The sequence below is a fragment of the Myxocyprinus asiaticus genome, chromosome 33, assembly GCF_019703515.2.
Source record: "Myxocyprinus asiaticus isolate MX2 ecotype Aquarium Trade chromosome 33, UBuf_Myxa_2, whole genome shotgun sequence".
NCBI lineage: Eukaryota > Metazoa > Chordata > Actinopteri > Cypriniformes > Catostomidae > Myxocyprinus > Myxocyprinus asiaticus.
The window spans coordinates 5365832-5392000 of record NC_059376.1 but is presented as its reverse complement, the minus strand read 5'-3'; the positions used below and the strand labels follow the sequence as shown (position 1 = coordinate 5392000).

The following is a 26169-nucleotide window of genomic DNA, read 5'->3' as shown; positions in this document are numbered from 1 at the left end:
GGTTAAACAGCTGGCTGTCTAGTGCAGTCAAAACATCCTTGAGCTGAACACGCTCAAAATGGTGGAGATGATTGTGGACTTTAGGAGGAACACCCCAATACTGACCCCCCTCACCATTCTAAACAGCACTGTGGCAGCTGTGGAGTCATTCAGGTTCCTGGGCACTACCATCTCACAGGACCTGAAGTGGGAGACCCACGTTGACTCCATTGCAAAAAAGACCCAGCAGAGGTTGTACTTCCTTCGCCAGTTGAGGAAGTTCAACCTACCACAGGCGCTGCTGATACAGTTCTACTCAGCAGTCATTGAGTCTGTCCTCTGCACTTCTATAACTGTCTGGTTTGGTTCAGCTACGAAATCGGATATCAGAAGACTACAAAGGACAGTTTGGATTGCTGAGAGGATTATTGGTTGCCCCCTGCCCTCCCTTCAAGAACTATACACTTCCAGAGTGAGGAAAAAGGCTGGAAAAATCACTCTGGACCCCACTCACCCTGCCCACTACCTTTTTGAACTGTTGCCTTCTGGCTGACGCTTCAGAGCTCTGAGCACCAGAACCGTCAGGCACAGGAACAGTTTTTCCCCCCAGGCTATCCATCTCACGAACAGTTAAAACTGCCCCATTGAGCAATAATTAATGTGCAATACACAGCTTAGTCTTTTTATATTATCCAACACATCCAACCTCTTCTGCCATTACATTCCCTTGCACTGTATATAACCGATTTGTATTTAGATTTGCACTACGTATGTGTATGTGTGTATGTATGTATGTGTGTGTCTGTGTGTGTATGTATGTGTGTGTGTGTGTGTGTATGTATGTATATGTGTATGTATGTATGTATGTATATATATATATATATATATATATATATATATATATATATATATATATATATATATATATCTATTGTGTATTCTATATATACTTTTTTCTTTTCAATATTTATATATGTTTTTTAATTCAATTTTAATTATTTTTTAAAAGTATTTTTTTGTTGCTGTTTTTGTATTGTTGTGTACTGGAGGCTCCTGTCACCAAGACAAATTCCTTGTATGTGTTAGCATACTTGGCAATAAAGCTCATTCTGATTCTGATTCTGATAAAGCTCATTCTGGAAGTGATTGGTCATAGGTGGTCGACCTGGGCCCACTGCTGAAATTTTCAGCTGAGATTGCCATTACCTCCTTCAGGCCGATATATTGTTATGGTTGGAGTCATCTAGAAAAGTCAAAATGATTGAGCTTACCATCCCAAGAAGCTAAAATATGCTGATTTGGCCTGTGAGTGCAAGGAAAATGGTTGGAGGGCTGCCACTTACCCTGTCGAGGTCAGGTGTCGAGGATTTATGGAAGATCAATGCAGCATCTATTAAATTACATCAGTATCACTGGATCAGCATTGAAGAAGTCTCTGAAGGAAATGGCAGAGGAAGCTGAGAAAGGGATCTTCCTTAAGAAGGAAGGACGAAAAATGGGGTGTGCAGAAGTAAAAAAGTAGGAATATGGAACATTTGTGATATGTGGTGAGGATAGGGAAAGGGTGGGGAGGAATTATTTACGCTGACCCATTCGGCCCTTATCTGGGGGTTTCTGGAGAGGTATTGAGTGGGGGAGTGAAACCATGCCAAGCTAGGCATTGGAGGGGTGGCTGACGCAGTCTTGTGTCTCACGTCGCTATCCTACTTAATCTGTTGGGGGATTGGTTTAAGGATAGGAATTGGAGGGTGGTAGGCGTAGTCTGAAAGCTTGTCTTTTCTAACAGAGAAGAGGCCTTGGACAAACTAGAAGCAATGGAAAGGACCCAGTGTCCTGCTGCGGGACGAGTGAAGGCACTGGTGGACATGTGGCAGGCAATAATGCCCAGCAGGTTTAGACAGCTACCTGTGCATATGAAAAGGAATAGTTCACCCATTAAAGAAAATGTTCATTATTTACCTTCATGTCGCTCCAAACCTCCATTTTTTTTTTCTTACAATCATAGCTATCAGTTATTGTATGGTTTCAGCACACAAGTCATGTTCACTACTTTATAGTTATTTTAGGGTGTTTTTGTGGCCATTTTGAAACCTTTGAGCTTTTTAAACCATTTTCTAGTAGGGGTGTAATGATCCATCAATCTGGATCAATGCATCAATCAATTAACCAAAAATGCAATGTCACTGGTACAACGCATAAAGATCAGTGTATATATTTTTTAAGATGCACCTTTATTTTAAACCTTTACCTTTATTCTTCACTCTCATGCCAGCCACATCCGTACAGATTTCCGTCATGTGATGCAGCAACCTTATTCATATTGCTTTATAAGCTAAATATGCTTCTCATGTGGGACACGGATGTGCACGGAGTGACTGAAGTGATTGAAGTTGCGTTCTGCTCTATTTGTGCGCGCTCGTCAACAGGGATGTGAGCTCCGGTGACAGGATAGTGCAGAGCAACTCACATACACAATCAAATCTGTCTTCCCTCAATATGGTGGTGCATGTGACACATTTGAATTCTGCATGAGAATTTTCACTTTTAAAGCACTTTTGAGCAATTCAACCATTTCAAACAGTGCTGACAAGGGAAAGAGAAAACACCTGCACCAGCAATTACAAGACTTTTCACATCTTCACATAATCACCCTTACTAACATTTATCACAGTAAACTGTAAAAGAATTTTACAATACAACCATGGAAGATGTAGCCAAGAAAAAAAACAAAAACATGTATAGCACATACTCTCCTGTTGTGGGATTTTTGGAGTATTTTGGATTGCTAGACTTGGTTGACTGTTGTAGAGATGACAAATTGTCACTGTAATGTTTATCTCATTCCACAAGGCAATAAGCTGTTATCAAATAAATGATTATTACTTGTATTTGACTTTGTGTATGACTTTTTTATATATACAGTATATATATATATATTTTTTCTGTATTAACTGAAGTACCTTATTTTGTTGTGGACGTCCCAATGTGGATACTGGATTTGCACATTTCAGAGAGCTCAAAAAATATTCAAATTATATTTTGGCTGCATGTTTGACATAATAAATGCAATTGATTGTGTAAATAGGCACTTAATATTGTTAACTAAACTAAACATTGGTTAGTGGTGGTTGTTACTCACTCGACATGTGTACAAAGTAATAAGACCATCATGGTGCATGTTTATACCTCTATGTTTGCTTAAGATTTGAGTTGAGATCTTGATATTTATGCTAAAATATACAAATATAATCAATATTTGATACAATTTCATTATTACAGTGTTCCTTTCTTTGCATATTTAATCATGACACTTGAGATTTCAAACGTGGATTTAACATAGGGCGCTTCTCATTTCCTAAATTGTGTTGGAAACTGATCAAAGTCCGCCATCATGAAAGACATATCAATTCTCTAAATGCACTGTGAGGAGGTGAGGACCGAGGACGGAGGAAGCTTACTGAGGATGCTTGAGCGAGAAATCACAGGAGCTTCCAATGCAGAAGACTTTTTGGTCAAAGCACCTTACGCATGCATAAATTCTCCTCCCCCTTCATATGACACAACAGTTTTAATTCATGTTTTACTTTTGCAGTATAAATAAACCATAATTGGCACATACTTCAACAGTGCATGTTTAATTATTTTGATTTATTATGAATAAATGAGTAAATAAAGTTTCAATAACATAACGGCAGGTGCACCGATGTACTGCAGCTGTGCAAAAATGCTCTCTGAAGTCACGCTTAAGTGAGCAGGACATTTCATTTTACAAATCCATCTTGCTTCGATTCCTCTGTCCTCGTTTCCTTTCCTTCCATCTTTTCCTCTATTTCTAAAAGGGTGAAGCAAGGAAACAAAGAAAAGGAAGCAAGGAAAGGAAATGAAGATGCACAATTTCAGAAATTAGAAGCACACATAGTGTATCTACAAATTAACAGCTTTAATCACAATATCTAAGATGACAAGAACATGTTAAATAAATCTGTTAAAGTCATATAGAAAGATAACATATGCAACAATTAACATGAAGTCTGTAATTTCTTTAGCTGCCATCACAGCTTGTCTCTACAATTGTCTCACGTTCATAATGAACAATAGAAGGTCTGCCTGCTTACTTGCTGCACAAGTCCCTCCCACTTGGAGATTCCTGCCCACTTGCAGCGTAAGCCCCTCCCACTTCAAGGTGTCCGATCTGCAGCTATCCACACTTTTTCCTGAGCAACCACTGGGCGGTGCCATGTTGATTCTAATTGCCTGCTTTCTGTTTCTGTTCTCGAGAATCAATGTAAAAATTACCGAACCAAGTGATCCAGATGGAGAAAAACAACCATTTAAGTGTTATTTTGAGTGAAAATTAATTGGGAGGCTAAACAAAAAGTTAAAATGTGACGAGACTGCAGTATACTAAAAACAGACTTGTGCAGTGCGTGCAAGCCATTTGCGCATCACGAGCCAACAGCACTTCACTTTTGGTCAGTGGCGATTTCTCAGGGCCAGCAAAGCCTTCTCTGCTGGCCTAACAAGCCAAATAAATAAATATTTTTCATCCTTTCATTCTCAATCACCTTTTTGCCTATGTATTTTTAATTGCTTTCCACTCTTAATTAATCTACAAACAAATAGAGAAAAACTAAATTTATCCAGTCAGAATTTATTCCTTGATGCTTACAAGCAAAGCGTGGCAGCTGTTTCACAAATCGCATGCCCGAAGCAGCACATGAGTCTGAGCTCTACCCCGTCAGGCCTTCAGAATTTCTTCAGAATCCCTCAACAGTGCAAATGAATGAGCAACTAAAGTCAGATTGTCAGAATCATCAGCCAGATTGATTTATTTGTTCTTGGTGGGTGTGATCTTTAGGATATGTCTCAGTCGAGGCCTTCTAGCTGGCCTTGAGTGACGCAATAATGCTTTAAGTGATGTACGTAATTCAAGAGGGAAAAGCGTAAGATCAAGCTGTCTGATGAGTCGGCTGTCATTGCTGGTATTGCCATTGAGAAAGAGATCCTTATGGATTTAAAAACACGAGATGTTCTGCATGACCATGTGATTGCTTAATTTATTAAACAGGAAAGGAGGACTGATTTTTACTTCAAGTAAATTGGTAAGTGCTTTTTGCATTGTTATAGCAACATCAGGAGTTTTCTAAGTGTAAATAAGGCTGCTTGAGCATTCAGTGTCAGATCAAGTTTTGAAAAATAGTGCTGCATTCCATTCAACTCAGAAAGTCGGATTTTCCAACTTCCTACTAGGAAAAGTGCAATGGAATGCATCTTTAAGTCAGAATTACAACTTCTAGGCTCATGCAGAAATTCTTAACTCTGATTTCGCCAAGATGCAGGGGCATGATAAATTATAGCAGCCATAGTACAGTTAGACCTGAAATATTCTGTATCTCCCACACCCAAGTTATATAAGGAGAGATTGACCTTTCAGGTAAAACTTAACTTGCTCTCAACAGAGAAGGCAGAACGACAATTATTTCATTCTCGTGGCATGGTTTATGAATATGGAGAAAAAGCAGGTTGACTCTTAGCACACCAAATGAAATGTAGATCCTCATCACAGATTAAATCTAGAATTACAAATATTTCCCAGGATTTTACTACTGACCCTGTGCAAATTAAGAAAATTTTTAAATCCTGCTATTCAGAATTATATACTGTACGTCAGAGTTACCGAAAGATTTGGCACCCATGTTTGGTTTCTTTAAAAATCTTCACTTACCAAGAATTACTGAACACCGTAGAGAGCAGTCTGAAAAACCTTTGCAATTAAAAGAGATTATCCACTCAATCTATTGATGTTCCTGAAGTTATTTCATTGGACGCTGAGAAGGCTTTTGATTGGGTGGAGTGGGAGTATTTGTTTGAAACTCTGAAAATATTTGGTTTTGGGTCCTATTTTATTAACTGGATTAGGCTGCTATATTCTTCCCCAAAAGCGTCTGCCATAACTTATAAACTAGAGTGAGTTCTCAATACTTTATGTTAACAAGAGAGACAAGACAGGTTGACCACTGAGTCCATTATTATTTGCCCTTGCAATTGAGCCTCTCTCAATTGCACTTAAAGAAATACAGGGCATAACTCATTGGGATATTGAACACAAGCTGTCATTATATGCAGATGATCTTCTTCTCTATGTTTCTAACCCAATACAATGTGCCCCAGTAATTGTGGACTTCAAAAGTTTGGAATATTCTCTGGTTATAGGTTAAATTTGGCTAAAAGTGGGTGCTTTGCCTTAAACAATTCAGCTCTCCTACTTACATTAAAAGACCTACCATTTAATATATGCAATTCGGGTTTAAAATATTTGCACATTTACATAGTTCAAGAAATGTCAAGCCTTCATAAATATTTTTTTATTTTTTATTTTTTTGAGCCTTTAGTTGATAAATTAAAGCAAGACCTTAAAAGATGAAGTAGTTTTCATATGTCTTTGGCTGGTAAAGTTAGTTATATTAAAATTAATATTTTACCATGTTTTTTGTATCTTTTCCAGTGCCTTCCAGTTCTCCTCCAAAAGTATTTTTTCTGTTCTGTGGATTGGTTTATAACAGCATTTGTGTGGGGAGGTTTTCAGCTTTAGTTTGTTCAAAACTCCATTCATCTCTATCGCATTTTACTATAAATGCTATGGTTATTTCTACATTAAGGAATCAGTTTCAATCGCATTTTAAGTTCAATTATTTTTCTGTTGTAGGACCCATATGTCATAACCATTTTTTTTAGCCAGGGAGACATTTTAATATAACTTATATTAATTGCATAAGGTGGGACTAACTAAATTAGGCAAAAGGAGCTGGGAGGGAGTACAACAGATGAGGTATGGCAGGATGCTTTGGATCAGATAAATGGTAGTTTGTCTTGTGCCCGTTTGGGAGTGGTGCAACTTAAAGTGCTGCACCATGTCCATCTGTCCAAATTAAGACTTTCCCAAATGTATTCTAATGTGAATAATACATGCTACAGATGTCATAGAGCTCCTGCTAATCTTACCCATATGTTTTGGTCATGTCCAGCATTAAAACATTATTGGACCATAATATTTACTACATTGTCCAAAGCATTCAGTATAACTCTACCCCCTAATGCATTAACTGCAATTTTGGGGGTTATTCCTCATAGTAAGCCTAAGTTACATAAATATAAAGATGAAATTGCCTTTGTCTCCGTGTTAGCTAGATGAAGAATTTTATTAGACTGGAAATCTCCTAATTCACCTAAAACATCATCATGGTATAGTGATCTTATGTTGTTTTTGAGCTTGGAAAAAATAAAATATACAATTAGAGGATCTTCCCATCTGTTTTGAGCCAAATGGAGCCATATAATTTCATATGCTGATGGTCTTAAAAGTCTTCCTATTGATATGTAAGTAGCAGTCATACTGTCTGTAATTTCAAGGAAGAGTTCTGCTAAACATTTGTGTATTTGTGTTTCTTTTTTTCCTATTTGTTATTATTATAATTTTTTTGCATGTTTACTTACATATTATTTTTTAGGTTTCCTTTGTTTAGGGATGTATTTATTTATTCTGCTATTGTGGTATGAGCAATCTCTGCATAGAAAGATGGGTGGGGGGGAAGGCGTGGTGGGAATATAAGAAGTAAGCAATGGGGGCCTAGGTAGCTCAGCGAGTAAAGACGCTGACTACCACCCCTGGAGTCGCGAGTTCGAATCCAGGGCAGGCTGAGTGACTCCAGCCAGGTCTCCTAAGCAACCAAATTGGCCTGGTTGCTAGGGAGGGAAGAGTCACATGGGGTAACCTCCTCGTGGTTGCTATAATGTGGATCTCACTCTCGGTGGGGCACGTGGTGAGTTGTGCGTGGATGCCGCGGAGAATAGCGTGAAGCCTCAACATGTGCTAGGTCTCCACGGTAACACGCTCATCAAGCCATGTGATAACCTGCGGTTGATGGTCTCAGATGCGGAGGCAACTGAGATTCATCCTCCGCCACCTGGATTGAGGCGAGTCACTACGCCACCACGAGGACCTAGAGCACATTGGGAATTGGGCACTCCAAATTGAGGAGAAAAAGGGGAGAAAATCCCCCCCCCCCCCCAAAAAAGAGGCAATGTTGTACATGTACTTGTGATTAACAATAAAATATCAATAAAAAAGGTGTTCTTACTGTAGACACGACTTGACATAGAGTGCCAAAAATCCCCTTAACCATGATAAAAATCACTGTAACACTGCCTTGAGTTGGTTTGGTTTTATAAAGCAGCAACAACAATAATATGGTAAAACCCACCAGTGTTCAATAAATAATTACATTTATTATTAAGAAAAAGTATAATAGACAATTCTTCCACAAAGTAATAAAGTTATGTTGGCTGTTTTCGTTTGCAAAGCAATGTCAAATCAGCTTGCTGCATTAATACAGAATTCTACTGATAAGCATACACAGGCAGGTATTTTACAGAAGCTTTGAACGTTGTTCAGTCATCCAGAATTTAGAGTCAGAATCTATCCATTGTATAGTGATTCACTGAAAATGGTATAAAAACAATTGTACATTTTTATGTGTTAAAGAAGTTATGTTTTTGATCTTACTATACATTTAACACAGTTACCTCAGATATTTTTTTTCTGTCTGCTGCTCTCCACAGGTAAAAACACTTTTCTGAGGACTACATCTTCTCGCCCAATTGGACGTGGCCGCTTCATATTCTCGGAAAACAATGCAAAATACACAGAGATGGACCCGTCAATCTCGCAGAGAGTAGTCCTACCTGTGAAGTCAAGCACTGTCTCCCCAACGCCTGCCCTACCCAAGGCCCACTGTGCTACTGGTGCAGACCCCTGTGTTTTTTCCAAAGATCTCAATGATCCTAATAAATCTGGTGCCACAAATGGGAGCGTTTTAGTGTGGGGGGACCTGCGTCGCACACTGTCATTTGCATGGGAGCTGCATGTATTTGGTTCTGCTGCCCTCTTCCTTCTTTTGACTGCTGGTGCCGTCCTTGGCTTAGCATTAGCTCCCAGCATGCATTGCCCTCACCGTGGTGAACTGGTGCTTGCCAACAGCCTCTTGCTAGTTGTGGGTACAGTTAGAGCTGGCCACTTCTTGCTCGACCCTTATGGGACACGACTCATTCTGCCACCTCCTGTCATAATAGCTTTATACACGCTCCCCTTGCCGCTGTTTATTTTGGCACAGGCTGCATTGGTTATACTTGCACTAAAAGAAGCAGGAGCAACTTTGCTACCTCCAGCACTTCAGAGCCCCCCTCTGTTGGGAGTGTTGGCTGTTTTACAATGCACTCTGCTACTTGCTGCAGACTTACTTTCACCTGCTCTCTCACCAGCTGTTCCCGTCATCCTACAGAGCCTCACACTGACTGCAGGCCTGGCACTGTGTTTAGGGTATCTCTTCCTGGCTTTGCCACACCTCTCACAAACACATGCACCTCAGGCTGGAAATAAGGGCATGGGTGAAGGGAGGGTGCGAGTTTTGGCAAGGGTACTGGCAGTGTGTGCTCTTCTTGGGGTAGTGTGCTGTCTGTTGCACATATACGCCTGCCTGTGGTTATATGGGCTTCTAGGAGACTGGAGGCGCTTCTGTTGGGCTTGGTGGCTCTGCCAGTTTTGGGCAAGATTGTTGGAGCTTGCTTGGGCTTTCTGCCTGCTTTTGGTGTCCTCCTGGGTCTTCTGGAGACCCAGTGGAGGCCAAATATGTGGAGCACCAAGACAGGAAGAAGCTGCCTCAGAAAACCAGCCCTCATCCTCGCACCCATCAAACTCTACTGGTAGACATACATGCTGGGCAAAGATTGTGCAGAGCCTGAAGGTCAGGCAACAAAAGAAATCTGAAAGCAATGGGACTGGAGGGTCCAGCAGTGGTGGAGCAGTCAGAGAGTTGTCCAATAACTGGGCAGGACAGGAGCAATCAGGGGCAGACATTAGCAACAGCATGATACGAAATCATGACCTACTCAAAGACAGCAATCTAAAGAGCTTCGCAGGGGGTTCAGTAGAGTTAAGGCTGCAGGCACTTGTGCTGCCACCTCAGCGATCTGTAAGTAGTAGCTTGGACAGGGACAAGGAGTCAACCAGCTCGCTCTATGACTTTGACCTGCGCCCTCCAACCCCTATTGACCTGAGCCGTAGTATTGATGAGGCGCTTCATCTTGAGCATCTGTTAAGGGGCGGAAGTCTGTTCCAACCACTGCGACCACTATCACCTCCATCTCCAGAGTTGTGGATGCGACGGAATAGTGAACCCCAGATCACACTGTCATTGAGTAGTGATGAACACACACTGCTCACAGAGTCCTACGTAGGTCTGGATCGCTCCATACCTAGTGCTGTGCCTAGCCGACAGGTCACAGCCCCCCCTACACCCACCCATCAGGGCTTCCGTTGGGTCTCGGAGGCACCAGTACCCTCCTCACTGTCCTGCCCTGTCTCGCTGCATCCATCCCCAAGCACTGGCCATGCCCTGGTGCCAAGTGCAGAAAACACTAGGCCATTTCTAACCCCTGACCTTGACAGTTCACAATTGAATAGCAGAAGTGGGTGCAGTTACTTGAATGTCAGTCATCAGGATGACTTGGCTAGCATCAGTAGTGACATTATTGACCTTTGAAGTTGTTTGTTGTGGCACATATTCCATTAAAATCAGGGTAAAACAGTGACAAATTGCAACTAACCCCTTCAGTTAATTGTAAGGATATTATTACTAAGGGTTTCCTTAACTTAAGGGCTTTGTTGCAACTAGCTGCAGAGCCTAATTAAAGTATATTGGAATTTTAAGGAAGAGGAACACATTGTGAAGTGGCTTTATCAGATTTTAAGAAGAGGATGTAACTGTTAGAGAATACAATCAAAACAGAAAACATTTACATGTAACATGTCCTTGCTCATTTCTAGTTCTGTTCCATATTGCAGGACTTAGGAATGTTCTGGGTTAAAGTAAAACTCAATAGATAGCATCTGTGACACGCTTTTGATTATCACAGAAAATAATTTAGACTTATCCTCCAGTTTTGTGAAAGCAAACAAAGTTTTCATTAATGCACTTACACAGAAATTAGAAATGTACTAATTCTTTGTTCAAATATTTTTATTATTTACTGTTGGGACTGCTGTTCTTTAGAACATGCTACTGATGTAATTCATGTAGGTGAAATTTGCTCAGTATAGACCAGTGGCAGCCCGTGCATTTTAAGTCTAGGCCTTCTGTGCGATTCATGCCATTAAGAAAACACCGTATTTTCTTACTTTTCTTACTTACGTACTTTTCAAAACTTGATCCGACACTGAATGCTCAAGCAGCCTTATTTACACTTAGAAAACTCCTGATGTTGCTATAACAGTGCAAAAAGCACTTACCAATTTGCTTGAAGTGAAAATCAGTCCTCCTTTCCTGTTTAATTAATCAATTGCATGATCATGCAGAGCATCTCAGGGTTTTAAATCCATAAGGATCTCTTTCTCAATGCTGATGTGGCAGTGACAGCCAACTCGTCAGCAAGATCTTGCACCCTTCGCTTTCAAATTACGTACATCACTTAAAGCGTGATTGCATCACTCAAGGCCAGCTAGAAGGCCTGGACTGTGACATATCCTAAAGACCACACCCACCAAGAACAAATAAATCAATCTGATTGGCTGACGATTCTGACAATCTGACTTTAGATGCCTATTCACTGCAGTGTTGAGGGATTCTGCAGAAATTCTGAAGGCCTGACGGGGTGGATCTTAGACTCCAGCTAAGGAGCATGGCTTCGGGTATGTGATTTGTGAAACAGTTGTCACAATTTGCTGTAAGCATCGAGGAATAAATTCTGATTGGATAAACTTTTTGTTTTTTGCTATTCGTTTGTAGATGAATTAGGAGTGGAAAGCGATTGAAAATACATAGGCAAAAAGGTCAATGAGAGTGAAAGGATGAAAAAATATTTATTTATTAGGCATATTGCATCAGCAGAGAAGGCTTTGCTGGCCCTGAGGAATCACCACTGGTGTAGACAGTACTTCATGGTTAGTCACATAACATCCCTTTCTGGTATCCTTGCACGTATCTTGTGAAAGTTACTGGGTTTAACTGGCTTTACATTGTCATGACAGGAGTTTGAAACACAAACAAGATAATAGGGGTTGCCCAGACTCGTCGACTACAACTAACGTAGTCGGCATGTCAGCCTGAAGTCGATTAGTCGCTCACTATGTTATTTATAAAACACGTCTGTAGGAAATAAACCGGGTGTGAAGGCCAGTGGCTCTGCATTAAAAAAGGCACAATAAGGGGCCTGGGTAGCTCAGTGGTAAAGACGCAGGCTACCACCCCTGGAGTTTGCTAGTACCCAGGGCATGCTGAGTGACTCCAGCCAGGTCTCCTAAGCAACCAAATTGGCCTGGTTGCTAGGGAGGGTAGAGTCACATGGGGTAACCTCCTCGACATCACTATAATGTGGTTCATTCTTGGTGGGGCGTGTGGTGAGTTGAGCGTGGTTGCTATGTCTCCGCGGCAACGTGCTCAACGTGCACAGCCATGTGATAAGATGCCCGGGTTGACGATCTCAGATGTGGAGGCAACTGGGATTCGTCCTTCGCCACCCGGACTGAGGCGAATCACTACGCGACCACGAGGACTTAAAAGCACATTGGGAATTGGGCATTCCAACTTGGGAGAAAAAAAAAAAAGGCACAATATAGGCAAATATAGGATGTGATGTTCTGTCAGACTCATATTAAAAGATACACACACATGTAGACAGTGGGTTGAAAATAATCATCACAGGATACAAAAATATCTTTTGAGGTTTTATTCTGACAGCTCTTCTTTAAAAAATAACACGGTCTATGTATTGTATTTGTATTGTATTTAAAAAAAAAAAAAAAAAAAAAAGAATAAGGCTATAAACCACTAAATAAGATATGATTAATACTAAATTTGACTTGACTACCCAGTCCTCGCATGTGCACAAAACGTGGTCAAACTCCACACATGCAATCCATATGTATCCTTCAAAAGTTATCCATAACACTCAATTTTAACATACAACTCTTCTGAACACATATTTAATGCAATTTATAAACATCTTGTTTGAAATTGTATATTTACCAAAAGAATTCTCAAACGATGAACAAAACCGTGAGCTCTTGCGCTATATATGTTCTCACGTCTCTAACATGAGAGAGTGCCAAAAAGCAGGTGTCACAAAACTCTGGTTCTTAAAGTGGCCAGGTCCAAAGGTTAAATTACATGAAATTTCTCTACTTGGCTGCAAACAGTATGCACTTCAGAACTGTTTGTGTACTTTATTGCTCTGCTCAACGCAACACATCAACAGATCAACAACAGTCTCACGCATTCTCCATTTCTGTATTGCACATGCGCATAGCATTGTATCAACCATGATATTGTTAAAAACATAACATAGGCTACTCTGATAAAAATGCTACTGTAATCTGCAATATATGCAAACCAAAATACTAGTGTTATGCTGATCTGGATGCTGTTCGCTACTTCAAGAACACAATTCGATGACAGTTAGCAAAGTGCTTCAAGTTGGAGTCCAAAGACCTGACAGAACACATCTTGATTGTCAACTTTGTGTGTTAGAAAATCTGACTTGGATGCTGTTCGCTCCTTCAAGAACGCAATCTGGTGTTAGTTTAGAAAAGCGCTTCGAGTTGGAGTCCATTGACATGATGGAATACATCCCAACTGTAGTCTGCATGCTAGATTCTGTGTCCGCCTGACCATCCCAACAAGCGGCTGCAAGAGGAATCCGCCTGCAGCAACAGGAAGTGCAGGCTAGATGGTCGGGTGAGTGGTGGTTTTGGGGTGAAATGACATCACAACTAGTCGATTTCGACTCGACTAATAGGCTTGACTAGTCGACCATTAAAAATCAATAGTCGTGTACAGGGGTGGAAAGAGTACTGAAAAATAATACTCAAGTAAAAGTACTGTTACTTCTTAAAAAATGTAGTTTGAGTAAATGTACCTGTACTAAAAACTACTCAAGTAAGAGTAAAAGAGTAGCTCATTTAAAAGTACTCATGAGTAGTGAGTATTGAGTACTGAGATGCAAAAGCTATGAATTAAAAAATGAATTATAGAAACAAAAACAAAAAAATTATTTTATAGGTGTTTGTGATTGACAACTTTTAAAATACATCACTTATCTATGATACTGTAAACACTACATGAATCTGATTTAAAAAAATAAATAAAAGGGCAACATGATTACAGAAATGAAAAGATGAAAGTTATTTTCAATATCATAATGTATGAAACAATTACATTAAAATCAGTTTATGTGTAGGGTCTAAATTTCCCTCAGTGCCGACTGAGAAAGTTATTGTTGCGCATAAAACATATTCAAACAATACAAGGAATGCAAAAAAAAAAAAAAAAAAAAAACTAAAAAAAGCCTCATAGAGGCAGTAGAGCAGTTGTTTGGTACAGGGGCCACACTGGGCTTTAAAGGAATAATTCACACAAAAATGAAAATTATCTTATCATTTAGTCACCCTTATGCCATCCCAGATGTGTATGAATTTCTTCAGCAGAACACAAATTAAGATTTTTAGAAGAATATCTCAGCTATTTTGGTCCATACAATGCAAGTGAATGGGTGCCAAAATCTTTAAGCTACAAAAATCACATAAGTCAGCATAAAAGTAGCCTAACCCATGTGACTCCAGTGATTAAATCCATGTCTTCAGAAGAGATATGATAGGTTGGGTAAGAAACAGATCAATATTTCAGTCCATTTTTACTATAAACTCTCCTCCCTGCTCAGTCAATCTCCACTTTAACTTTAACTTTCTTCTTCTTTTGTTTTTGGTGATTCACATTCTTCATGATAATCGCCATCTACTGGGCAGGGAGAAGAATTTCTAGCAAAAATGGATTTAAATATTGATCTTTTTCTCACTCACACCTATCATATCACTTCTGAAGTCATGGATTTAACCACTGGAGTCATATGGATTACTTTTGTGCTGCCTTTATGTGCTTTTTGGAGCATCAAAATTTTGGCATCCATTCACTTGTATTGTATGGACCTACAGAGCTGAAATATTCTTCTGAAAATCTTAATTTGTGTTCTGAAGAGAGTCATACACATCTGGGATGGCATGAGGGTGAGTAAATGATGAGAGAATTTTCATTTTTGAGTGAACTATTTCTTTAAGTAGCACGTGGGGGGCCACATTGTCCTCCTTTTGAGATACAATGTTCCACATTGATTTAGTTCTTGTATCTTTTAAGCCCAGCAATAATTGTGTTCTCATTCTAATGCATGATGCACAATTTTCTGAAGTTTGTGACTGATGGAATATTCTGCCTGAAGTATTGTTCTACAAAGGTTGATACTTTTCTGTCAGGCATTAGAAAAAACTTGATAAAGGCTAAGCATAATTATAAATTATTTTATCATCTCTACTTTTTTAGTAATTTATTATACAAATGAACACACTTTCTACATGAGGGGTCGGCATTATTAAAAAAAAAACTAACAATGTTATTAAAAAATATTATTATTAAAAATGTCACTGTTTTATTCTATTACATTAATATTTTTAAAGCTACTCAAGTTATTCAGCCAAAAGTAGTGAGTGGTTTTCTCGTTTCCTTGTTATTGTTGTTTGATTAATAGCCTTTATATAGACACACAGAATCTAGAAAGCAGAAATATGAAATTTACCTCGATATGTTTCTTCAAATTAGAGAAGGATTAATGCTGATATCTGGCTTGAGCATGCTAAACTCACATGAAACAGTCAAGCAATTTGCCTTTTTCACTGTGTAAAGCCCTTTCAGGTGTGGCTGTGATGTTCAGGTGTTGAACTGTGTTTGAGGCATCCTCCACATCCATAACATTTGGTGCCTAATCTACAGCTGCCCTTCAAGTTTTTTTTACGTGTGATCTGATTTGACGGGAGTCACAAGACTCTCCCTAGCCAATCATGTTGATAGATAAAAATAAAATCAGGACAGGGAAGTAGTGAACACAGACGGTGGGAAAATAGCACATTAAAGGTACAGTTACAGCACTTATAATGTACTCAAGTAAAAGTATACAATTTTAAAATTACTTAAAAAGTACAATTCCTGGGAAAAACTACTTAATTACAGTAATGTGAGTATTTGTAATTTGTTACTTTACACCCCTGGTTGTGTAACACCTACAGGATACATAGCACATGATTCTGTCACACTAATCTCACATTTAACACACTAATCTCACACTTAAATTGTAAAATTTTTGTTTTGAGGCTATGTGTTCGAAAATGTGTAATGTTTATCCCGGTGCAATTGCTCATAGACTTCCACTATGTGCACTAGTACATCACTGATGCAAATGGGATTTTAGTTTGTTTTAACAAATTGAGGGACAAGTCAATTCTGTGGTAATCAACAGCATATAACAGATATAAAACTGGAACATCCTTTAAAGACCACCTTATATATTGTGAATAGCTGTCTCTGAATTAAGAATTGCTGTTTGTTCTTTGCACTGCATTTTGACAGAAAATATATGTGCCAAAAATTAGGACTCTCCAGCCCATTCATTGTACTTCCAATCATTCCTGAAATACAGTATACCTGAAACAGATCAAACTATTACCATGGCAGTTATCATTCAGAAGTATGGTCAAGATTTCAACACAGCTGGATGCTCCCTCACCACTACTTTATCCAAAAAATATAATTACTCCTGTCCAGAGCAATAAATAAAGCTGTGAGTATAAAAAAAAGATAATGTAAATTCTATATTTTTGTTGTTTGTAAATAGGGAGATATTCTGATAATGAATTGCATATACTGTAAATGACAGTCTTCCCTATTGCAAGAATATTCTGGTCCTGATGGAATAAGGACTGAAAGACTTGGATTTTCCAGAATTCTGTCCATAGGACAATACAGTAGTTAAACATCCTAAATAATGTTATAGTGTGGCATGAAAGGGAAGTGATTTATATATGTCCTGCTCTATTTCTCATTGCTTAGCTGGAAAAGAAATTCCTTTGCCTCCCTTACAATTTTTTAAATGGTGGGATAAGAACAATTTCATTAAAAAAAGAATCTGTATTATCGACTGGCAAGGGGACAAAACTGTATACTATGCAAAGTTTCCAGCCAGAGGCTGATAAATGTTAATTTGTGGTCACGTGACAGTGTAGTGAATCATTTATAGACTGTGCTGTGAAATGACCCAGTGACCAAAACAAAGTTCTTTCCTAATGTGTCCCAATGTTTATTTGGGCTGTCCTTTCATTGTTGACAGCTGTGATAATGCTTGTGTAGCTTTCTTTCTTTCAAAAAAAGAAAGAAAGAAATCAGTGCCATAGTAGAAAACATGGTATCTCTTCATGTCTCTGTGTATTGTTCAGTTTGCTTTGGAATAAAACAGATGGAACAGGTGTTGTCTCTTCAATTTTTAAATGAAACATTTTACAAAAGATATTTACATTACATTAAATTTATGTTCTTAGTAGGTGCTATGCGTCTATGCCATAAGAACTGGTTACAGAATCACACTGCACACATGCAGTAGCAGAAGCAACACTGGAATTAGAGTTTGAAGTTAGCCTATTTTTGTTACATACTGCACACCGAACTATGTAGCTTATGTGATAAAAATGTACAGTAAGCCTATTCATCAACACAATATTTTGCAGTTTTATTATACAATAAATGGTTTATTTCCATCTAGATGTCATTCCATGTGATTTATAACATCATTGCTGCAGAGAATAATCACAACCAACACCACCATGCATATAAGATCCTTAGATTAAAATTGATTAGATTCAACAGTTGTCAATGTCCAAAGACAATTAAATGCAGTTAGCACCTAACTAGATTTCTAAATAGTATTATACAAAAAAAAAAAAAAAAAAAAGAGCAATGCAATGAATGTAAGGTGCAAGTGAATGAAGGTGCCAGGTTGTGCATAGGTGTGTGAGTCCAGACAAGTCCAGATTAGTGTTAAAGCACACACTAAACATTTAACAAACACCTGAAGTGCAAAGCTGCCAATAACTTCCTCCTAATTCTCACTTGATTTAATTTACAAAGTTAAAGTAATTTAAATGCAGAAAAGAGATAAAAAAATGACTTATGATCTAGTAAAAAGTATTTTTACTTTAACTAGTTTTATAGCATGATAGTTTTCTACAATGTGTTGTAAGTACTATGTGACAATAATATATAAAAAAAAAAATTATACCACAGGGGAGTAATGCTTAAAATATACTGAAATAATGTTGGAGATATGTTGTAGTAATTTTGGAGATAACCAGTGGCTATTTTTGCCTTATTTAGTATTTCAGGGCTTAATTTTTGCATAGATGCATTTTTAATGGAAAAACAAACAAACAAACATACAAAACCTCATGATTTTGGGGGCATGGTCGTGTGTCTGTTTGCTGGAGAGTGGTGTAGCTCGTCAAGCTGGTTGACATGACTTTTAACAGCTGTTTCTTATTACAGTGATAGCGGGGAGAGACCTTAAAATCAGCCAAAACAGGCCAGAGAGGGAGAGAGAACGACACCAGAGTGCAGTTACTGGCATGCCTTATTGTGTCTTCACCACTGGCCGAAGTGATCCAGACCCTTGCCGGCATCCAACGGAATCAACACCAGGCCCTCGTCGAGCTGCGCCTGGAGTAGGAGCAGCGTTTTCAACTCCTGCTCCAGGCCCAAGCGGAAGACCGGCAGGTGTTTCGGAGCCTGATCATACACGAGGGGGCTGCGGCTGCCACCCCAGAGCCCACATGAACATCTCACTGGTCACTCTGGTTGCAATGAGCCCTGCTGACAATCAGGAGGCCTACCCTGATATGTTCGAAAAGACGGTCGAGGTGTGGAGATGGCCGCCGGACCAGTGGGCGGCCCGCTTACTGCCATTGCTCTCCGGGGAAGCACAACTAGCGGCTCAACAACTCCCTGCCGCTAACCTCCTCATGTACACCGATCTAAAGAGAGCCATCATGCAGCGGGTTGGTCGTAGTCCAGAACAGAGTCACCAACACTTTCATTCCCTGAGGCTGGGAAGGCACGGCCGCCCATTCGCCTTTGCGCAACAACTCTGAGATGCTTGCCGGAAATGGTTGCTGGCTGAGAGGACCCACGGCACCCAAGACATCGTAGATCTGGTAACACTGGAGCAGTTCATCTCCCAGCTTCCTCGTGCATGTCCGAGTGGGTCCAGTGTCACCATCCGGCGTCGCTGGAGGATGCGGTCCAGTTGGCAGAGGACTACATAACACCGTTTCTGGGAACCACCGAAGCAGATTCTCTTTCTCTCTCCTCTCTCTCCTTCCCCCAAACCCCGCCCCCCACCTATCCTCTTTCTGTCCCATCCCTGCCTCCAGGAGACAGGGCAGTACCATGCCCAAATTTCTTTCCCCTGTTAACCCTCTCACTCTCCGCTATCCCTCCCATGTTGGCAAGCCCAGACTCACGGGTGTGGTAGGGAAACCTGGGCCGGTCTGTTGGAGCTGTTGGGAGCCAGAGCACTTCCAGGACCGGTGTCCAGTATTGGAGGTGGGCACTCTGGTCAGGTCCCCAATGCTCCACAGGCTGCCCCTGATCGAACTGGGGCTTGTTGGATGCTGGTGAGTACCCAGAGGGATACATATCAGCTTTGGTGGATTCGGGCTTTTCCCAAACCCCGTCCATCAACGCTTGGTACAAGACGGGGCATTGGACACAAATAATCGGGTGAAGGTGCAGTGTGTGCACTGGGATATTCACACGTACCCGGTGGTTACCACTGAGATACAGTTGAAGTCAGAAGTTTACATACACCTTAGCCAAATACATTTAAACTCCATTTTTCACAATTCCTGACATTTAATTTTAGAAAACATTCCCTGTCTTAGGTCAGTTAGGATCACTACTTTATTTCAAGAATGTGAAATGTCAAAATAATAGTAGAGAGAATTATTTATTTCATCTTTTATTTCTTTCACCACATTCCCAGTGGGTCAGAAGTTTACATACAATTTGTTAGTATTTGGTAGCATTGCCTTTAAATTGTTTAACTTGGGTCAAACATTTTGGGTAGCCTTCCACAAGCTTCTCACAATAAGTTGCTGGAATTTTGGCCCATTCCTCCAGACAGAACTGGTGTAACTGAGTCAGGTTTGTAGGCCTCCTTGCTCACACATGCTTTTTCAGTTCTGCCACAAATTTTCTATCAGATTGAGGTCAGGACTTTGTGATGGCCACTCCAATACCTTGACTTTGTTGTCCTTCAGCCATTTTACCACAACTTTGGAGGTATGCTTGGGGTCATTGTCCATTTGGAAGACCCATTTGTGACTGAGCTTTAACTTCATGGCTGGTGTCTTTAGATGTTGCTTCAATATATACACATAATTATCTTTCCTCATGATGCCATCTATTTTGTGATGTGCACCAGTCCCTCCTGCAGCAAAGTACCCCCACAACATGATGCTGCCACCCCCATGCTTCACGGTTGGGATGGTGTTCTTCGGCTTGCAAGCCTCACCCTTTTTTCTCCAAACATAACGATGGTCATTTTGGCCAAAAAGTTAAATTTTTGTTTCATCAGACTAGAGGAATTTCTCCAAAAAGTACAATCTTTGTCCCAATGTGCACTTGTAAATTGTAGTCTGGCTTTTTCATGGTGGTTTTGGAGCACTGGATTCTTCCTTGCTGAGCAGCCTTTCAAATTATGTCGATATAGGACTCGTTTTACTGTGGATATAGATACTTGTCTACCTGTTTTCTCCAGCATCTTCACAAGGTCCTTTGCTGTTGTTCTGGGATTGATTTGCTCTTTTTGCACCAAACTACGTTCAACTCTAGGAGACAGAATGCATCTCCTGCCTGAGTGGTATGATGGCTGCATGGTCCCATGGTGATTATACTTGCGTACTATTGTTTGTACAGATGAACGTGGTACCTTCAGGCATTTGGAAATTGCTCCCAAGGATGAACCAGACTTGTGGAGGTCCAGACTTTTTTTGAGGTCTTGGCTGATTTCTTTTGACTTTCCCATGATGTCAAGCAAAGAGGCACTGATTTTGAAGGTAGGCCTTAAAATACAATCACAGGCACAGTTAACTTAGTGTATGTAAACTTCTGACCCACTGGAATTGTGATACAGTCAATTAAAAGTGAAACAATCTGTCTGTAAACAATTGTTGGAATAATTTCTCCTCTCATGCACAAAGTAGATGTCCTAAATGACTTGCCAAATCTATAGTCTGCTAATATGAAATTTGTGGAGTGGTTAAAAAATGAGTTTTAATGACTTCAACCTAAGTGTATGTAAACTTCTGACATCAACTGTAATATTCAGGGGAAAAAACATAGAGTGGAGGCTGCGGTTAATGCCCGCCTCACTCATCCGCTAATTGGGACGAATTGGCCTGATTTCAAGAATTTGTTAAGGGAAATATGTGGATGGGTCCTGTGAAACAATGCGGTGTGTGATGTGCAATGCTATGGCTGGGGAGGCAGTGCCAGGGCCATCTACATCTGCTCCGCATCAAAATGACACAAGGGAGGGGGTCCCCACCCTCAGGGAGTTCCCTGAATGGGATTTCCCTCTAGAGCAGTCACGTGATGAGTCCCTGAAACGTGCATTTGACCAAGTGAGAGTAATTGATGGTCAACAGCTCCAGCCTGGCGCTGCGCTCACATACCCGTAGTTTTCAATTATCAAAGATAGGTTGTATTGAGTGATGCAGGACACTCAAACAAAAGAAAATACAACCCAGTTATTAGTCCTGAAGAGCTGTCGGGAAGCTCTCTTCCAGGCGGCTCATCCTAATCCAATGGCTGGCCTTTTAGGACAGGAAAGAACACTTAACTGAATAATAGACTGTTTATTTTGGCCGGGCATTCACGGGGACGTTTGCAGATGGTGTGTGGCATGCTGTGAATGTCAGTTGGTGAATCCACCAGTCACCCCAAAAGCACCATTGTGCCCTCTACCATTAATCGAGGTACCCTTTGAAAGAATTGGTATGGACCTCATCAAGCCATTAGCATGGACTGCACGTGGGCATCGCTTTGCATTAATTCTGGTGGACTATGAAGTGCGATATCTGGAAGCAGTGCCCCTGCACAACATCCCAGAACGTAGTGTTTCGGAGGGACTCTTCAGAATAATCTCCTGAGTTTATTCTGCCTCCACAGGGTATTCCCCATTCGATCTGCTGTATGAGCGTCGGCAGCATGGCGTGCTTGATGTCATACGGGAAGCTTGGGAGGAGGGACCTTCAAATAGTAAAAACAAAATTCAGTATGTTCTTGATCTTAGAGCAAAACTCCACACTTTGGGTCAACTAACACAGGGGAATTTGCTCCAAGCTCAGGAATGTCAAAGCTGACTGTATGACAGGGGCACTCAACTATGGGAATTCGGGAGATAAAGTGCTTGTATTACTGCCCACCTCAAGCTCTAAATTACTTGCCAAGTGGCAAGGGCCCTTTGAGGTCACATGGTGGGTCGGAGATCTCGATTATGAGGTTAAACGAACGGATAGGGGTGGAGCATGTCAAATTTACCACATAAAATCATGGAGGGAGGCGGTCCCTGTGGCCTTAGTGACGGTAGTCCCTGAGTGGGCGGAGCTCGGGCTGGAGGTGACTCCCAAACCAAATTCATTCACCCCGGTCCCATGTGGAGACCACCTCTCACCGTCACAGCACATAGAGGTAGCCAAGTTGCAAGCGGAATTCGTGGACGTGTTCTCGCCTCTCCCGGTCGCACAAGCCTCATAGAGCACCACATTGAGACCACCCCGGGGGTGGTGGTTCGTAGCTGCCCCTATCACCTTCCTGAACACAAAAAAATTAGAGGCAATGCTCCAGATGGGCTTAATAGAAGAGTCACACAGCGATTGGGCCAGCCCTGTGGTTTTGGTACCTAAGAGTGATGGGACGGTCCGATTCTGTGTGGACTATCGAAAAGTGAACGCGGTGTCTAAATTTGACACGTACCCAATGCCCCGGATTGAAGAATTGCTCGATCGGTTGAGGGTAGCTCAAGTTTATTCAACATTGGATTTAACTCCAATCTCCCGAGAAAAAGCTGTGTTTTCCATACTGTTTGGTTTACACCAATTCGTGACCCTTCCATTTGGTTTGTTTGGGGTTGGCAGGTCAGATGTTGCCCAGCCTAAGTCGGGCTGTGGGGGTATGTGGTGATGGGGGCGTGGTCATGTGTCTGTTTGCGGGAGAGAGGGAGTGGTGTGGCTCGTCAAGCTGGTTGACATGATTTCTAACAGCTGTTTCTTGTTACAGAGATAGTGGCGAGAGACCTTTAAAGCAGCCAGAACACGTCAGAGAGGGAGAGAGAATGACACCAGAGTGTAGTGACTGGCGTGCCTTTGTAAAAGGGGTAAAAAACCAAACTATTTGTTCTGATATCGGATTCCAATAGAATGGCCCCTTGAAGGTCTCTGTGTTGTTCTTTCTTTTCTGAGTGCTGAAGTAAAGCAATTATTGTTAATTTACACTTTACAAATTGATTCCGTTATTAATTTTATCTGACACCAATTTAAGTTGACGTCTAATTTAGATTACAGCTCTAATTAACTTCTGATCATTCTTTTAATTTGATCTTTTTAAGTTATTGATTACTCTAAATCCTCTTCTATTCATTGTCCTTTCGATCTTTGGAGTCTTTCGCCAGCCGTTATTAAATTACGTAAACCTCCCGAAAAAGATAGCCAGTTCCTTTCTTAGTCAGCAGTTGTAGGGTTAACTAATATCGTCTGGTTTGGCTTGTCTCATAACCAGATGATATTCCCACTTAGTCACGTACATACAACTTGCTAAGATGGGTGGTGAGCAGTGACTGAGAGTCTTTATATGGCTTTCTCCTTCCCGGTTGTCCTGGGTGGTTTCTCCTATATTAAAGCTCCAGTATGTGTGTATGTGTGTGTGTGTGTGTGTGTGTGTGTGTGTGTGTGTGTGGACCTTGTGTGGGAGACAAGGGGGAGAGAGAACAGCTGGAGTTTGTGGGGGTAAGTTGGGTTTTTCACACAGTGATGCCTTTGTTTTCTCAGGTGCAGATCCTACTTGTGAGAGAGTTTGAGTGTTGTTTTTCCCGGAAGTCTTTCGTTGTTCCATGTGGGCATGTGCTGGGTTACAGTTCTCTTGGCACCTAGCCTTACACCTTATTGTGTGTTTTATTATTATTGTGAAACTGAAGTGTTTGAGAAGTTTATTAAGAGTTTTGTTGCATTGAACTGACAAATAAGAAAGCCCTGAGAAGGCTGCACTCAAATAGACTGAAGGCAGAAAATAAAAGCCTCCCCGTCTCCTCCTTCCATACCCGAACCTTTAAACTGTGTTACACCTCACTATCCAAATAGATGGCCTTTTGCATTACCTAACAAAAAGACTAAAACCAGCCTAAGCTAGTTGGCTGGTTTTCGCTGGTTGCCCAGCCTGTTAATAACTGTTCATGTTGGTTTTAGTGTGGATTTGAACACTTTTTTTGTTAGCTGGTCAGGCTGGTCTCAGCTGGCCTTAGCTAGTCTTAGCTGGTCAGGCTGGTCTGAGCTGGTCTCCAAGACTGGCCAAGTTGGTTTAAGGTGGGAGGCTAGCTGGTGTCCCAGCCTGACCAGCTAAAGTGTTCAGAACCCTCTAAAACCAGTCAACTGAATCAGCTTAGGCTGGATTTAGCTGTATTTTTCAGCAAGGTTGTGATTGGAAGTGGAAATATATGAGTTTACTAAAACCTATTGAAGTTGCAGCATGTAACATCTACAGCACAAGAGTCACCAAATGGTGTCCAAGAGAAATGTAAGGGATTTTTACATCAATGTAAGATATATTTCTCCATTCAACCAGAGTAATTCAGCCAGGATTCAAACAAATGTGCATTTATGATGACATTACTTACCAGAAAAGTGTTAGACTGGTCTCAGCTGTTTGGGAGTATGATGGACAACTTCAAACATCATTTGATTACTTTGCTTCCCAGATCCATGAAGTGTTTGAATACCCAGAGGGAGGTAAAGATGTCTCTGTTCAGCTGCTTCATGTACGCCAGGGTTCACATTCTGCAGCTGACTTTGCCATACACTTCAGGACATTAGCAGCCCAAAGCGAATGGAATGAGATCGCACTCAAGACTGTGTTCAGAGAGGGACTGAACTACGACCTGCAGGCCGAAATTTCATGCAAGGGTGAGGATTCAACGCTCACTGAATTCATTTCGTTGGCTGTAAAGATTGATAATTTACTGCGCAATTCACCACGCTCAAGGATTAGCTCCAAGTCACAACCATCAGTCCATAGTCAAGTCCAGGCATGCCCCGAAGCTCCTGAACCGATGCAGATCGCCTATGCAAGAGTTTCTGATGAAGAACGCGATTGTCATCATAAGGAGGGACTGTGTTACTACTGTGGTGAAAGGAGTCATCAAAACTCTGCATGCCTTCACAAAGGCAAGAAATATCAAAACTCTAGAACAAATGTGAGTACCAAGAATATCTCCTCTCCCATACACCACAGTTTTTCTCTTCCCATCGAATTCTCCTTTGACGTTAAAGTAATATGTGTTTCTGCACTCGTCGACTCAGGGACTGCTGTAAATTTGATTCATCAAGATCTTGTACAAGAACTCAATATCCCTACAGTACTGTGCTTACCCACCATTAACATCACTGCTGTAAATAATGCACCCATAGGCACAGGTATCACTCACCAAACCGTTCCAGTGACACTGCAAGTTGGATTATTTCACACAGAAACAATCTCTCTTTATGTCATCAACTCACCCAAGCTTATCCTCATCCTGGGTCATCCATGGCTGACTATCCATCCCATCATCTCCTGGAACCAGGGTGAGCTAAAACAATGGTCAGACTATTGTCAGTCAAATTGTCTTCATGTTATTGTCACCATGCCATGTTTAACCACTAGCATTGAGAGTCCTGATATTCTAACCCAAATCAAAATCCCCAAGGAATATTCAGAGTTTTCTGAAGTCTTCAGCAAGATCAAGGCAACACAACTACCTCCTCATCGTCCATGGGACTGCGCTATTGAGTTACTGTCCAACATGGCACCCCCCAGGAGCAAAGCCTTTCCATTATCAAGACCTGAGACCGTGGCCATGGAGACCTACATCGAGGAGGCACAAGCTTCAGGTTTCATTCGTCCATCTAACTCACCAGCTGCAGCAGGCTTTTTCTTCGTTGAAAAAAAAATGGAGGGC

The 26169-nt window shown here is 40.9% G+C and overlaps 1 protein-coding gene across 1 annotated transcript in view; it reads left to right on the top strand.

The window, feature by feature from the left end:
- LOC127424724 (proline-rich transmembrane protein 4) overlaps positions 1–12848 on the top strand; it is an 85853-nt gene extending 73005 nt beyond the window's left edge. The window contains exon 4 of the mRNA XM_051670142.1: positions 8599–12848. Within this exon, the coding sequence (XP_051526102.1) occupies positions 8599–10577 (1979 nt within the window). The 3' untranslated portion in view covers positions 10578–12848. The remainder of the gene's footprint in view (positions 1–8598) is intronic.
- Positions 12849–26169: the final 13321 nt, after the last annotated feature.